Source organism: Bubalus bubalis, chromosome 3, assembly GCF_019923935.1.
Source record: "Bubalus bubalis isolate 160015118507 breed Murrah chromosome 3, NDDB_SH_1, whole genome shotgun sequence".
Lineage (NCBI taxonomy): Eukaryota > Metazoa > Chordata > Mammalia > Artiodactyla > Bovidae > Bubalus > Bubalus bubalis.
Genome location: NC_059159.1, coordinates 19,629,025 through 19,645,997, shown reverse-complemented (window position 1 = coordinate 19,645,997; position 16,973 = coordinate 19,629,025). Strand labels below are relative to the sequence as shown.

The 16,973-nt window shown below is 42.0% G+C and overlaps 1 protein-coding gene across 1 annotated transcript in view; it reads left to right on the top strand.

Annotated features, from left to right (window-relative positions):
* Positions 1-16,973, top strand: part of DHX8 (DEAH-box helicase 8) — a 28,469-nt gene that overhangs the window by 8,301 nt on the left and 3,195 nt on the right. Inside the window, exons 8-18 of the mRNA XM_006046834.4 lie at positions 72-275; positions 937-1,024; positions 3,202-3,299; positions 4,248-4,395; positions 5,410-5,591; positions 7,254-7,448; positions 7,694-7,879; positions 8,320-8,530; positions 8,909-9,090; positions 11,307-11,447; positions 14,481-14,636. Of these exons, the coding sequence (XP_006046896.1) occupies positions 72-275; positions 937-1,024; positions 3,202-3,299; positions 4,248-4,395; positions 5,410-5,591; positions 7,254-7,448; positions 7,694-7,879; positions 8,320-8,530; positions 8,909-9,090; positions 11,307-11,447; positions 14,481-14,636 (1,791 nt within the window). The remainder of the gene's footprint in view (positions 1-71; positions 276-936; positions 1,025-3,201; positions 3,300-4,247; positions 4,396-5,409; positions 5,592-7,253; positions 7,449-7,693; positions 7,880-8,319; positions 8,531-8,908; positions 9,091-11,306; positions 11,448-14,480; positions 14,637-16,973) is intronic.

Below are 16,973 nucleotides of genomic sequence, written 5' to 3'. Positions count from 1 at the left end.
TTCCACATCTGATGGTCAAGGAGGCATAAGAGAACGGAAAGGAAACTCTCTCCCTTGTTTTTGTGCCTTAGGATGTGGATCAAGAGACTGGAGAAGATCTAAACCCAAATCGACGGCGGAATCTTGTCGGGGAGACCAACGAGGAGACCTCTATGAGGAATCCGGACAGGCCCACCCACCTGTCCCTCGTCAGTGCCCCTGAAGTAGAGGATGACTCACTAGAGCGCAAGCGCCTTACCCGCATCTCTGACCCAGAGAAATGGGAGATCAAGCAGGTTGGGGCCCTTTGCTTTTATGGCCACAGTCATTCAGGGGGTAGCATGATGGTTATGAGTGTGGACCCTGGACTTCAGACCACTCAGGTTATCATCCTGAGCCAAGTTCTACTACCTCTTTGTGCCTCAGAGCCCCCATCTGTAAAACAGGGCCAGTGTTGGTATTGTGGGGATTAAATGAGTTAGTAGAAGTGACGTTCTTAGATTAGTGCCTGCGTGTGGTAAGTGCTGTTTGAGTGATCGTTCCTGTTTTCATCATTTGTCAGTAAACATCAAAACCCCAGTGTGGCAGGCCACTGTGCGAAAATTAGGGCTATGAGGATAAATGTATCATGATTCCTACCCTTGAGGACCTCCAAGTCCAGTGGAGGAGACAAATTGAAGCAAATAACTGGGAAGGTTTACCTTCTACATAATATGGAATGTGCAGAGTACTATGGAGTCAGGGAGCAGATAACATGACCTGGGAATGCGACTCTTGAGCTGTGCTTTTGGGCATGATGATGTGCCCCCACGGGTAGGATATATGGTGTTTGAGGCCCTGCAGTCTTGGGTCAGCAGAGGAAAAAACCTTGGTTTCCTACATGAAGTCTTTGTATAAAGCCAAAAGAAGAGTGTTGATCTAGTAGGCGACAAATGTTTCCTTTTATCCTTTGGCTAGATGATTGCTGCCAATGTCCTTTCCAAGGAAGAGTTCCCAGACTTCGATGAAGAGACTGGCATTCTCCCTAAAGTGGATGATGAAGAAGGTAACCAGCCACTCGGATGGACCAGGATGATGGATTGGGAGGACAGTTGGCAAGTTCAGCCATGGATAGGGTTTATTTGTAGTTTAAACAAACCAGTGGTTAAACTCATCTGTTTCTTGGGTCTCACAGCTCTTCTCTCAATGAACAAGGGTCCTTCCATGATAGAGGCAAAAAAACCCTATTTTTCTGATAAATGTTTGTATATTGCTATACTTGTTGCTTATGATCAGTTTTTAGGATATAAGGTGCTTACAGTCAGTTTTTAAGATACAAGAAGTTCTAGTGTTTTGGGGAGTGAATTTGATCTCATATTTTTAGTAATTGTTCTCTAAACCTTGGATCCACCTAGATTACCTCTGAGTTGCCATGGAAACAAATTTTAAGCTCAGCGCGTTGGCAGTTTTTTTTTTTAATTGTGAAATAAATTCCTTAATAAAGTGTATATGGTTTATATAACAATAACAAATGAAAACCTATATACCCACCACCCAATTCAGTTCAGTTCAATCGCTCAGTCGTGTCCGACTCTTCGCGACCCCATGAACTGCAGCACGCCAGGCCTCCCTGTCCGTCACCAACTCCTGGAGTTTACTGAAACTCATGTTCATTGAGTTGGTGATGCCATCCAACCATCTCATCCTCTGTCGTCCCCTTCTCCCTCCCACCTTCAGTCTTTCCCAGCATCACGGTCTTTTCAAATGAGTCAGCTCTTCGCTTCAGGTGGCCAAAGTATTGGAGTTTCAGCTTCAGCATCAGTCCTTCCAATGAACACCCAGGACTGATCTCCTTTAGGATGGATTGGCTGGATCTCCTTGCAGTCCGAGGGACTCTCAAGAGTCTTCTCCAACACCACAGTTCAAAAGCATCAATTCTTTTGCACTCAGCTTTCTCTATAGTCCAACTCTCACATCCTTACATGACTATTGGAAAAACCATAGCCTTGCCTAGACAGACCTTTGTTGGCAAAGTAATGTCTCTGCTTTTCAATATGCTCTCTAGGTTGGTCATAACTTTCCTTCCAAGGAGTAAGCGTGTTTTAATTTCATGGCTGCAAACACCATCTGCAGTGATTTTGGAGCCCCCCAAAATAAAGTCAGCCACTGTTTCCACTGTTTCCCCATCTATTTGCCATGAAGTGATGGGACTGGATGCCATGATCTTAGTTTTCTGAGTGTTGAGCTTTAAGCCAACTTTTTCACTCTCCTCTTTCACTTTGATCAAGAGGCTTTTCAGTTCTTCACTTTCTGCCATAAGAGTAGAACTTTATCAGCACCTTTGAAGCCCTTACATGCTCGCTGTAATTAGACCTTTCTCCTTCCTCTTCTGGGTAATCACCATCCTGAATTTTACCTTATTTCCTGGTTTTTTAGCATCTTACCACCTGTCTGTCCCTAAACACTGTATTGTTTAGTTTGTTTTTGAACTTCCTTTTTTTTCTTAAGTCACCATTCTTTCAGTATATATCTATGTTGATTTTTATAGTTAAATTTCATTCGTTTTCACTGCTGTAGAGATTTTCTGTATATAAATTTGTCATAATTTATCCATTTTACTTTTGATGGGCATATGGGTTGTTTTCTGGGGTTTTTTTGTTTGCCTTTATGAAAAGTTCTATTATGAAATTCCTGTACTTGTCTCTTAATGCACGTGTGCAAGACTGTCTCTTTTTCCTGAATATGTAGGAGGAGAATTACTAGGTAGCAGGACATGTGTGTGTTCAACTTTACCAGGCAGTCCCCATTGTTTCCTAAAGTTTTTGTACCAATTTACACTACTACTATAAGTGTGAGTGAGTTTTTGTTGCTCTACATCCTTGCCAACATTTGATGTTATCCAACTAAACTCCCCCCAACCCCCCATCTGTTGTGGGCTAAGAGCTGTTATTCCACATGAAGTTGAATGGCAAATGCTTTAGTACCATTTAGAATATCAGACCACAATTTTCCACAGGCTTAACTTCTTTTGAAAGAAGCTCTGATCCGTTCTTAGTCAGGAGCACAAATGCCTTCGAAATGGCAGGTGGGCAGGGTAGACAGTCACCCACGTTAGAGTTTTGACCTTAGGAGCTATCTTTGATAAAGATTGCTGATGCCTGTGGAAATTAATGGTTTCTGTGAGAATGATTCATCATTTATGTCTTTTGTTTCTGGCTAATTCTTCTTTTGGGGGATTTCCAGATGAGGACCTTGAGATTGAGCTGGTTGAGGAAGAGCCTCCATTCCTGAGAGGGCACACCAAGCAAAGCATGGACATGAGCCCTATCAAAATCGTTAAGGTGAGAAACGCTGGGACTCTAACCTGGATGTGTCACGTGAGCTTCTTCTCCTAAAGTAACGGTTCAGTTTTTCAGAGCAGGTTACTAGATCTGAGTAAGCAAAACTCAGGCCACAGGAGGCAGTAGTGACTGTTGGTTGGGGTCTAGAATGTTTTTTTTATAGAGGAACATTGACTTGACTTTGTTGTTTTCGCCTTTTAAATTCTTACAGTCTCATTTTAGTGTGTTTTGGGAGGAAGCAGAGATAAATACGAGTGCTGGATCTATCATCACTGCCTTTGTCCAGGCTTTAGGGCTTGAGTCATCACCTTACCAGTTCAAGGGCAATTGTTAATGGATCACTTGACCAATTGGGGTTCCTAGTAGAAAGCTATAGCACTAGATGTTGTGTAGGGTAGAGCTGTGAAGAGAATTCATGGAATCGTTAGGATAAAATTTGGGGTTTGGAAGAAGGTATCTTAAAGGCCCAACTGTTGCTTATAATCCAACCATATATCCTCTGCAGTTCATCTCACATGGTCTTCTCATGTCTGCTTGACAGTGTTGGTGACAGGGAATTCACCAGCTCTTGAGGAGACCCATTGCATCCCCAGATAGATCTGATCAGTAGACTTCTTTAGATAGAACTAAATATGTCTTATTGAGGCATCTACATTAGTCTTAATTTTAGTTCTCAGGATCATACACAAGAATATGGCTTTTCTCCTGGGGTTCTCATCTTCAAGTCAAAAATCCCCAATTCTTTAAGTGATTTATCACTGTCCTTGTTCATGTTCTTTGAATATGGTACAGTTGATCCAACTTCTTTCATGAAGTCTAATACGTTGATATGAAGTTTCTTCTGGGTGAGTCTCTTTTTTAGATTTGAGTGGCTTAACAACTACATTTTATTTCCTGGATATTCAGTGCATGCTGAGGTCCCATTCTCCTTGTCCTCTGTTGCACTAGAATCCAGATGGCTCCCTCTCCCAAGCAGCAATGATGCAGAGTGCCTTGGCCAAAGAAAGGCGGGAACTTAAGCAAGCACAGCGGGAAGCTGAGATGGATTCTATTCCCATGGGACTCAACAAACATTGGGTTGATCCTCTGCCTGATGGTAGGACTCTGGGGGTGGGTGGGTATGTGGACTTAAAAAAAAATCTGAACCTTCAAATATACAGGGAGAGGGCACTGCCATCACGTAACTGAAGATTTAGCCTTGACTTCGGTGATTCAGTTTTTCCCTTCAGTTAGAGCATGTTTTTGTTTGTTTTTTTTTTTTTAATGTTTTTGTAACTGTGGTCAAATCATTAGATGGCTGTTTTCTTTTGAATAACTTAAAATTTTTTTTATTCTAAAGATAGCTCTGAAACTTCTCTTTTCATATAATTCTTTGTGTAGTAAATATTAACTGACTGTTAGATACAGTCATAACAAATACTGTTTGTGTTAAGTAGGTGGGGATACAGCTGTGAAGAAGAGAGACATGGTCCCTGCTCTTACGAGGTTTACAGTTTGGTGGGGAAGATGGATATTAACCAGATAATTACCAAATAACTAATTAGTTAAATCACAAACCAATGCTAGATAAGAAGTAGAGGTGTGGTTGGCTATTGTGGGTCACTTTCCTGGGAAGACAAAGGCCCGAAGGGTAAATAGGATTTAGTCTGTCTATGGGGATGACATGGGGGTTGGGGAGTATGTTCCAGGCTGAGGAATAGCCTGTGCTGAGGCTGTGATGTTGGAAAGAAAACCTGTGTGGCTGTAACAGAGTGATGGGTGAAGTTCACGGGGGCAGGGGTGAGATGTGGCCTTCAGGATTTTGTAGATGGCATTAGGAATTGGGGCTCAGTCCTGGTGTTCACTGGGAAATGGTGCAAAGTTCTAAGTGGGGGAGTGGCAAGATCAGAATGGAATTTCCAAAGGATTATTGAGGGTACCCTGCAGAATGGATTGGCTGGGTAAAGAGTAACACATGTGGTGAATTAGGAGGCTTTTGTAATAGTTCAGAGGAAAGATGATGGCTTAAAGACAGGATGCAGAGAGGAGGAATGTACTGGAGAAATGTGATCTGTTGAGGGTTGGGAAGGGACAGTGAGGTTGATAAGAAGTCGCCTGTTTTCCTTCGCAGCGGAAGGCAGGCAGATTGCTGCCAACATGAGGGGTATTGGGATGATGCCCAATGACATTCCCGAGTGGAAGAAGCATGCCTTTGGGGGCAACAAAGCTTCATATGGAAAAAAGACCCAGATGTCAATCATTGAACAAAGAGAGAGCCTCCCCATCTACAAGCTGAAGGAGCAGCTGGTCCAGGTGAGAAGCTCTTTATGACATGTTGGTACAGAAATCAGGGTGTTTTCTAAAAATGACATGTCTTAATTGAAATCAGTGCATTTGAAGTGGCTTTTCTGAAGGGAATAGGAAAAAAAAATTTCCAGCTACTTAAAAATAACACATAATATTAGTCTACATATTTTTTCCTATGAGGAAATAAATCTATTGGAACTGGGGATCCCTGGAGCAATCACAAGTGGGCAGAGTATTGTGTTGAGTAAGAAAAATGGGGATGCTTGACTTCCCATTGAGGCAAGTCTTTACTTCAGGTACTTATTTCTATTTTCTTGAGATCTGATTTAAGATCATGAAACCTTCCTGAGGCAACATACTTTATTAGTTTCCAGCAAATCCTTTCAATGATCTCTTATACATACAAGTACAAATATATGTATGTACATACACCCACAGGTATCATACGTTTTATATGAACCGTGTGTGTTTCTAGATGGCAGCATATTATATATACTGTTCTGTATTTTGCTTTTCCCTCTCAGTGACCCAGCTCAGCATTGTTCCCTATCTTTTTTTTAGGGCTTTGTTATGTGGGTGTACTGTGGCTTATTTAACTAGTCCTGTGTTAATAGACATGTAGGTTGATGGCAATCCTTTGCTATTATAAACAGTGTAGAAGTCAAGTGACTTTAGGGGGTAGGGTACTGGAGATTTGAGAATGACAGTAGAAAGGAACTATCTTTATTTGCTACTGAATTCTTTAATCATGTGCATATAATGCTTGAAAAAACATACATATATGTATATAAAATATCAGGGTGAGCTGGATAATTTATGCTTTTAGGATCATTGTATTTTTATGAGTTTAAGGAAAACAATACGTTTTTAAATAATTGAGTCAGTTTAAAGAAAAAAAGAATACGCATGGAATTCTCTGGTGATTCAGTGGTTAGGACTCCATGCTTTTACTGCAGGGAGCCCAAGTTTTATCCCTGGTTGGGGAACTGAGATCCTGCATGCTTCTTGGAGCATCCAAAAATGTAAATAAATTTAAAAGTTTAAAGTTTTAATTTGTTATGCGTGCGTGTATGCTCGGTTGCTAAGTCATGTCCGACTCTTTTTGTGACCTCATGGACTGCAGCCTTCCAGGCTCCACGGTCTGTCAGATTTCCCAGGCAAGAATACTGGAGTGGGTTGCCATTCCTTTCTGCAGGGGATCTTCCTGACCCAGGGATCAAACCACATCTCCTGCATTGGCAGGCAGATTCTATACCACTGAGCCATCTGGGGAAGTGTTGAAAGTGAAAGTGTTAGTTACTCAGTCGTGTCCGACACTTTGCGACCCCATGGACTGTAGCCTACCAGGCGCCTCTGTCCATGGAATTTTCCAGGCAAGAATACTGGAGTGGGTAGCCATTCCCTTCTCCAGGGGATCTTCCTGACCCACATCTCCTGCATTGCAGGCAGATTCTTTTACCTACTAAGTTGAAAAAGAACATCACCCATAGAAAATCACCATTAATATTTTTTTCTATGCGTACTTAAAAATTTAAACCCTGGTTGTCATCTTACATATGTGCACCACTGTTTCCCCCTTTTCTCCTTTAATGTTAGAACTTAATCAGTTATTTTACTCCTGAGTAATGTGTGGCAGATTTTAATGACCTTACATTTGGTTGCTTTCAGGCTGTCCATGACAACCAGATCCTGATTGTTATTGGAGAGACCGGGTCTGGGAAGACCACGCAGATCACCCAGTACCTGGCGGAGGCGGGCTACACTTCCAGGGGCAAGATTGGATGTACCCAGCCTAGAAGAGTAGCGGCCATGTCTGTGGCCAAAAGAGTGTCAGAGGAGTTCGGTTGTTGCTTAGGCCAAGAGGTGAGTGGGTGATGATGCTGTTCTGGGAATAATACTACCTTTTTACAGGTTTCTTCTGAGAGAGAGAGTTTCTCATGTTCATCAGATCTGTTCAGGATCAGATTTTACTTTGAGGCAATCACTGTACATCTTTGTCAAATTCTATCTATTAAAATTACGGGTAATAGTCTGGGCGGAAATCATGAGTGAAGGTGGCAAAAAGGAGAGGTTTGTGTCTAAGGTTTTCCACTTCTGTTCTGCTTTAGGTGGGCTACACCATTCGATTTGAGGACTGCACCAGTCCTGAAACAGTCATCAAGTACATGACAGACGGGATGTTGCTCCGAGAATGCCTGATCGACCCCGACCTCACTCAGTATGCAATCATCATGTTGGATGAGGCACACGAGAGAACAATTCACACTGATGTGCTCTTTGGATTGCTGAAAAAGGTGACTAGGTGCCCTTCAGTGACCCTTCTGCCTGTTGGGAACTGAATTCTGGGAATGGATGTTATTTTTTAAGATTTGCTTACTTTATCATTTATTTTTAGCTGTGCAGGGTCTTTGTTGCTGCATGTGAGCTTTCTCAAGTTGCAGAGAGCAGGGGCTACTCTCTAGTTGTGGTGCGGGGCTTCTCATTGCAGTGGCTCCTCTTGGGGGAGCACGGGCTCTAGTCGTTGTGGCACATGGGCTCAGGGGTTGTGGTGCATGGGCTTAGTTGCTCCGCGGCACGTGGGATCTTCCCGGACCAGGGATTGAACCCATTTCTCCTGCATTGGCAGGAGGATTCCTAACCATTAGACCACCAGGAAAGCCTGGGAATTGGATTTGAGTACCTGTGCCTTTTTTGGGCAGTCATTTTTAGTAAGCTGCATTGCATTTCCCTTTAGACGGTTCAGAAACGGCAGGACATGAAACTGATTGTCACCTCAGCCACCTTGGATGCTGTGAAGTTTTCTCAGTACTTCTATGAAGCTCCCATCTTTACCATCCCAGGTCGAACATACCCAGTAGAAATATTGTACACAAAGGAACCTGAAACCGATTATCTAGATGCTAGCTTGATCACGGTCATGCAGATCCACTTAACAGAACCACCAGGTAGGGGGAAAAGAGCATATTTCCTCTTAGGCCAAAAGTCCTGATGTGGGTATTTTTGCTCATTTTTTTAAAAAATGCCTTTTAAATATTGGTTGGTCTATAGGTCTCAGGTTTGCATGTTTGAAGTGGTGGTGATGAAAATATAAATAATAGTATGCAGGGTTTAAATGCATCTATTTAAACATAGACACAAATTTTTTTAAAATTTAAAAACCAAACAACAAACAGAATAAACATGGATAGAGGAAAACCTCTTAATTTGTTAGAGATCAGAATATGAGAGTGTTTTCCACCTTTTGGAGTTCCGTGAATGTCAGTGTGGCCTTTGTATAGAACACACACCGAGGAAGTCAGTTCATGCTCCTGTTCTCCTCTTAGGTGATATCCTGGTCTTCCTGACTGGTCAGGAAGAGATCGATACTGCTTGCGAGATCCTGTATGAAAGAATGAAATCCCTGGGACCTGATGTTCCAGAGCTGATTATCCTCCCAGTGTACTCTGCTCTCCCCAGTGAGATGCAGACCCGAATCTTTGACCCAGCTCCACCTGGCAGCAGAAAGGTAACACAGGCGCTTGTGTTCTGAAACCACGTGGTGTATGCAACTGTTGCTGATGGGGATTGCTTATGGTGTATGTGAGTCTTGTGTATTATATTTTAGGAAGTAGTCCAACCAGTTTGTTAAGGAATGAGGGTCTTGTATGTGATCCCTGCTCCTCTTCTCCCTTTGCCTTCGTTTGACAGGTCGTTTTTTGAGCATTTCCCAGACTTTGGGGTAGACACAGGGCTGCCATCTGCGGACAGGCTTCTGTCTGCTGTGGAACGTCCACCAGTGGACAGGCTTTTACCATAGAGCGTGACAGTGCTACTGGTGCGCTGGGTCCCCAGAGGCGGAGCACCCAGCCCAGTGTTCTTACTGGAAGTTAGGATCTAAGCTAGTCCTGAAGAGCACGTGGGTGTTCACCTAGACGAGACGGGCAGGACTGCATGCATTCCAAGTCGGCAGAACAGGCCCTCCTAGCCAAGAGCTCTGAGGGTTTTCAGGGAGATGTGTAGTTCTAGCAGCTGGAATTGACTGTGAGTATGTGTGAGACAGTGGGAAAGGAGACAGATGGATTTTACAGTAATAGCTTTATTGAGATATATAATTTACATACCGAACAATTACCCCTTTAAAGCATAACATTCAGTACATGTTAGTATAGTCACAGAATTTTTTTAGTATATTCACAGAATTGTGCAGCCATGAATTACTGTTATTAATCATTCATCACTAACCATTAATCACTACAACTTAATTTTTAGAACAATCTTATCATCCCCAAAAGAGACCATTTAGAAATCATCCCCCATTCACCCCTCTGCTCAGCCCCTGGGAACCACTTTCTGTCTCTGGATTCACCTGTTCTGGACGTGTCATATAAATGGAGTCATTATAATATGTGGTCCTTGGGGGCTAGCTTCTTTCACTTAGTGTGTTTTCAAGATTCATCCATGTTGTACCATGTATAAGCACTTCATTTCTTTTTGCTGTTAAAGAATACTCTGTTGTAGAACAGAATGTACCACATTTTGTTTATCCATTCATCAGTTGATGGACATTTGGATTGTTTCCACCTTTTAGCTATTATGAATAACGCTGCTGCGAACATTTGTTTACAAGTTTTTGTGTGGACATATGTTTTCTTTTCTCTTGAGTACATACCTAGGAATGGAAGACAGATGGATTTTCTTTTTTAATTGAAATACAGTTGATGTACAACATTATGTTAGTTTCAGGGGCGCTACAAAGTGATTTGACATTTGCATATATTATAAAATGATCACCAGAATGAATCTAGTAACCATCTGGAAGACAGATGGATCTGAATAACTTTGAAGAGTTAGAACGGTCAAGACATAGTGGGCGCCTGGAGATTTAGGGAAGGGCAGTGGGGAGAAGTCAGGAATGACTACCAGGTTTCTGGCTTGGGCTGCTAGATGGTAGATGGTGCTGAGGAGGCAAATGAAGAGGAGCAGGTTTGAGAGGAAAACGGTGACTCCTACTCTGTTCCTGGTGATTGTGCTGCTCTCCATGGGGAGTTCTCTGGCAGGTAGAAGCCTTTCAGGGCCAGTAAAATGCTGGCATGAGGTGAGATGTTCTGGTGCCTCCTGGCAATGATTTTTCCAAGCAATTGTGTTTTATTGTCTGAACCTCTGGGTGGAAGAAGAGTGGCAGTACCAGGCTGAGACCAATAATCTAGATCACATATGCTGCTTTTTACACACAAATCGTGAAATTCCTCTGCTGCCTCGTGGTTCATTTTATGATCAGAAAAAAAAGTCTCCCTCTTGTTCCACATACACAAACAGCTCATTTTGTAGTACAGATGTCCCTGTGGGGGTAGGAAAATCTCATTTTGCACTGGCACATGTGATACCAGGAAATCTCTGCTTTCCCAGGGTGCTAGAAAATTAAAATTGTAGTAATCAGCATTGGATCTAGAAAATGAGGGATGTAGCCATTTGCCCAAATGAAATTGGCTTTGATTGGCCATTGCTTTTTCCTATTCCACTTCTCTCAGGTACCGCTCCCTCCCCAGCCTAACACTTAAGATGAAGGCACCTCTCCTTCCACCTATTTGGGGCCAAACAGAGGTTAAGTGCTCTCTAACCATCTAGAGAGAGGGAGAGAGCTGCACAATCTCTTTGGAAAGATGTCCGAGTTCAGAAGTCTCATTCCACACCTCAGGACTGAGACTGGGCAGTTCAATCCAACTATGTCCCTCTTGCCTGCAGGTCGTGATTGCCACCAACATTGCGGAGACATCGCTGACTATTGATGGCATTTACTATGTGGTGGACCCTGGATTCGTGAAGCAGAAGGTGTACAATTCTAAGACAGGGATTGACCAGCTTGTGGTGACTCCTATTTCTCAGGTAGGGCAACTTCTTCTGGCAGCTTTTCTGAAAATCCTGGTTAGGACTTTTCTGACATTTTTTATGGTTTTGTATTTTGAACTTTATTGTTTTAAGATACTGGCTTCTTTGTTGAGATACAGGAGATTTTGTTTTGTTTGTTTTTTTTTGTTTGTTTGTTTTGTTTGTTTTTAATCTTCAGAATAGTGTTTCAACATTAAAAAACCCCATAAAACTGGAACTTAAAAGAAATTTAATATTAGCACCCTTGATTATCTTAAGAATATTATTTTTAAAAATATTGTATTTACCCACAAATATCTGAGATAGTAATAATTCAAGAAATGATAGTATCTGTTTGGTAGTTATGGAACAGTTTCCTGCCTAAATTATATTTTAAAATGAATATCCTGATCATCCTTTTTGAAGGCAGTTTGGCCCCAATGTATCTGAAATTTAAAAGTTCATTTCTTGAACCTAACAGTTCTGCTTCTGGAAGTAAATCTGAAAGTTAGAAATGATTGAACTCATATCCAGAGGTAATGGAAAAAGATATTCATGAAGCATTATTTGTATTAGAGGGAACCTGGGAAAATTCTAAATTAGCTCCGAAAGGGAAGTAGTTTAATAAAGTATGGTAAATTCATGCCATAGAATGTTATATGACATTAGCATAGTGGTGTGTATCTATATTTAATGACATAAGCACATAACTGTGATATATTATCACAGTTATGTGAAAAAAGTGAGCTACAAAATAGCATGAGTAGTATAATCCAGTTTTTGCTTAAAAATAGATGGTGTGTACCTGTGCACAGCGTATGTGAACGTACCTGCAATTGAAAGTGTAGTATAGGCAAATGTTAGGCAAGGTTCTTTCTCGGTGGTGCTGCTGTGGTTTCTATGCTGATGGGTAAAGCACATTTTCTTCCCTGTACTTCTATATATTGTCTTAATATTATATAAGAGGCATGTATTACTCTCATAATCTATAATTCCATAAGGCTATTTTCATTTTGAAACTTAAGTAATAATAGCTAATACTTGCAGGGTACTTCCTACATGCCAGGCACCATCCCAGGTACTTTCACGCACATGAAGTCATTACATTCTTAGTTGATCTTTTGTGGTAGATGTTATTATCCTTATCTCACAAGTGAGACTGAGGGCCAGAGGGGTTAAGTGACTTGCCTAAGGTCACATAGCTGGTAGAGCCAGGATTTAAACCTGGGCCAGGGAGTTGCCTGGTGGTCGTGGTTAAGACTGCATTTTTAATGCAGGGGGCACGGGTTCAATCCCTGCTCGGGGAACTGGGATCCCATATGTCTGCAGTGCGTGCGTGCATGTTTGTGTATGTGCTCAGTCGCTTCAGTTGTGTCTGACTCTTGTGACCCCATGGACTGTAGCCCACCAGGCTCCTTTGTCCAAGGGATTCTCCAGGCAGGAATACTAGAGTGGGTTGCCATGCCCTCCTCAAGGGGATCTTCCCAACCTGAACCCATGTCTCCTGAGTCTCTTGCATTGCAGACAGATTACCCACTGAGCCACCTGGGAAGCCATGCCTGCTGTGGGATGTGGCCCTAAAAGAAAAGAAAAAGAAATTAAACTTGGGTAGAAGACAGTGGCACCCCACTCCAGTACTCCTGCCTGGAAAATCCCATGGACGGAGGAGCCTGGTAGGCTGCAGTCCAGGGGGTTGCAAAGAGTCAGACATGACTGAGCGACTTCCCTTTCACTTTTCACTTTCATGCATTGGAGAAGCAAATGGCAATCCACTCCAGTGTTCTTGCCTGGAGAATCTTTCCAGGGACGGAGGAGCCTGGGGGGCTGCTGTCTATGGGGTCGCACAGAGTTGGACACGACTGAAGCAACTTAGCAGCAGCAGCAGCAGCAGTGGCCCCAGCTTGTGTGTTCTGTACCAGTTCTTCTGGGGGTGATACATGCAACTCGCAGTGATGGAGAAATTATTTATATCTGCCCTCTGTAATTTGAGAAACATCTGTAGAATGTTGTGGAATCTGATTGCTGCCTTCCTCTGAGTGGCTAGTGACCTCTCATACTCTTATCTTTTGGTTTGGAGCGGGCATAGAAATTCGTAAACCCTGATACTATTTATAAGACAGATGGTTTTGTCAGAAAATGGCCCTCTCTAGATTGCTATTCACTGGTTTCCTAGCAACCTAGGGCTAACCTACATATTGTTTTTAATTTTAAAAATTAGCGCCCTTCTCCCCTGAGTACAGAAGTAATATAACATTATTTTGAAAATTGCCCATAGTCCTATTGCCACCAACCACTGTCTTCATTATGATGTTTTTTCTTATCCATCCTTTTTCATGTTTATTTTAGATTGCAATTTTAATAGTGTAGTAAGTATGTGGGTTTTGATTCATATTTAACTTTCCTGATTATTAAGGTAATATATGTTCATTATTGGATATTTATTAAAGAAAATAGAACTCATCTACAAGCCTAGCATCAGAGTTAGCCAAAGTGAACATTTTAGGGTATTTTTTTCCTAGTTTTTTATTTCTGATAGTTTGTATGTTTACATTAAGATTAAAAAAATAAAATTAGTATTGTTTGGCAACTTGCTTTTCCACCTCTATGAGTGAACCTGTTCATCTGTCATTGAGCATCTCAAAAACTTGATTTTTAAAACAGCTGCAGAGTCGTTCACTGGTGTGATTACATTATATTTATTCAGTTCACTTACATTTTTGGTTATGGTGGAGGGTGGGTTTTGTCATTTGGTTTTATGCTTTCTTATTTATGTTGTGCCACACTAGTTTGAAGGTATATTTCTGTGATCTTTACAGTATTTCTTCTATTCACTTGCTTGTATTAATATTTGGCCTCACTTGAACAGAGTTCCCTGAGTGGGGATGATTAAGAGCGGTGGTAGGAACTCTCGGAAATAGTCCTAGAGGAAGTGAAATAAACCCTATTTTAGGTTTTGCCCCGTTGCAAAGTGCCCCCCTTTCTACAGATTTGCTGGGTGAAGCCATTAAGGAATGTTTAACAGATCTGTTACTTTTATTCCCATCCCTCTAGGCTCAGGCAAAGCAACGAGCTGGCAGAGCTGGGAGAACAGGCCCAGGGAAGTGTTATAGGCTGTACACAGAACGTGCCTACCGAGATGAAATGCTGACCACCAACGTGCCAGAAATTCAGAGAACCAACTTAGCAAGCACAGTGCTCTCGCTCAAGGTAGAAATCACTGTCTTGTTAGAATGGGCTGGTGGAGCAGTCCAATTCTATGGCCTTAGTGAATGGATCTCGGTTTTATGAATCTTGTTAAATACTTCAGTAACCTTATGGAACCCATCCGTTTGGGTACAAGGCAAATGGCTGTTATAACAGCCTCTCCACCGCGGGTCTGGGGCTAAATTGGCGTGTGTGCTGTGATTTTTTTTTTCTTGCCATCATAACCAGCAGGATATTTGGTTATAAAAGATTTTAGTTAGGAGCATTATCTTTCTAACAGGATATTAGAAAAATCGAGCCAGTGCCAAACTGTGGACAAACTCACTTCCCTCAACCCTTTAACTTTCACATCCAATTCTGTTCTTTTAAAACGGAAGCCAAACCCCCAATCCAAAAGCTTTGCAAGGGAACAACTGTTATTACAGGTTTCAGACTGGCCCCCTGGGGCTGGGTTTCATTCTAAATCACTGCTCTTCCTCTCTCAGTCCCCAGTGAGAACCTTCAGTCTCTCTTGGCAGGGGGAGCCGCATGAGTAATTTCCCAGATGATGGCACCCCTACCCAGCGCTGCTCCCCCGACTCCAGTGCTGCCCTGGAGCCCTGGCACTTTACTAATGCACAGTGTTCTGTTGTAATTTATTATTCATTCCCTGTACGAAAGGCTAAAACAGAGCTTCAGAGAAAAAAAAAAAAGCCTGCTTCAGTCTCTGAAGTGAGAACAGAGAGGCATCTGTGGCTCAAAGTTCTGCTCTGAGCTGTGTGTCTTTGGTAAATTTACCTGCTCGGCTCTCTGCTCTGTATTCTCTCAAAGTGGGGAGCTGTTAATAGTCTCTCCTGTGAAGATAAATGAGATAGTGCAGGTAAAGGCACTTGGCACAACACTTACTGATTGCTAACATAATTCCTTGTTGTTCTTATTCATACAGTAAGCAGTTATTGAACACCTGCTGGGTTTATGGACACCATCACTTCTGTGGGAAAGAAACAGAAAGCTTAGGTCCTGCCTTTATACACATTTGGATAGTGCATCATTTGTTTCTTTTATTCATCAAATTAGCTAACAGATGTATCAAATGCCTGCTCCGTGGCAGGCTGGTGATTGCATGTGGTTTTGTGTGTCACCGTGGTGAACTCTGAGAGCAGGGACCCTATCTTAGTCCTCTTTATATCCCTCCCACCTAACATGGCACACAGGGCACTTTCTAGATACACAGGAGATACTATGTATGCAGGAGACTGGGCAAGCTGGGTTTTTTTTTAATTATAATATACAACGCATCATCATTGTAATCTTTTAAAGTGTCTAGTTCAGTGGCACTAGGTACATTCACAGTGTTGAGCAGCTGTCACTACTGTCCATTTCCAGAACTTTTTGATCATCCCAAATTGAAACTCTGTACTCATTTAGCTAAACTATCCCCTTCCCCCTCCCTCCTGCCCCTGCTGCTGCTGCTAAGTCGGTTCAGTCGTGTCCGACTCTGTGCGACCTCATAGATGGCAGCCTACCAGGCTCCTCCGTCCCTGGGATTCTCCAGGCAAGAGTACTGGAGTGGGTTGCCATTGCCTTCTCCAGCCCCTGGTAACCAAATTATTTTCTGTCTCTATGAATCTGCTTAGCCTAGGTACCTCAGATAAAAGGAATCACACATATTTGTCCTTTTGGTCTGGCTTATTTTACTTGTTGTTTTCAAGGTTCATCATGCTGTAGCATGTATTAGAATTTCATTTGTTTTTAAGGGTGAGTAATATTCCATTGTATGTATATACAGTGTTTTGTTTATCCATTCATCTATTGATGGACTTTTGGGTGGTTTCTACCTTTTAGCTATTGTGAGTAATGTGGCTATGAACATTAATGTACAAGTATTTGTCCTGAGTCCCTTCTTTCATTTCTTTTGAGTGTATACCTAGAAGTGGAATTCTTGGATCACCTGGTAACTCTGTGTTTAACTTATTGGTGAATCACCAAGCAGCCACACCGTTTTATTCCCATCAGCAATGTATGAGGATTCCTGTTTCTCCATGTCTTGCCAACACTTATTATGTTCTTTCTTAAATTATGGCTGTCACCATCCTGGTGGGTATGAAGTGGTATTTCATGGTGGTTTTGATTTGCATTTCCCTAATTACTAGTTATATTGAGCATCTTTTCTTGTGTTTGTTCCCATTTTTATATATCTTTTGAGACATGTCTACCTTTGCCCATTTTTAAATTTTTGTCTTTTGGTTCTTGAGCTGTATATTCTGAGAGTATTTTTTTTAATATTTCCCAAGAAAGTATGTGTTTTCTAACAGTCTTGAGGTTTGTGTGACCCAGCCCTCCTGCTAATCGCTCTGGTAG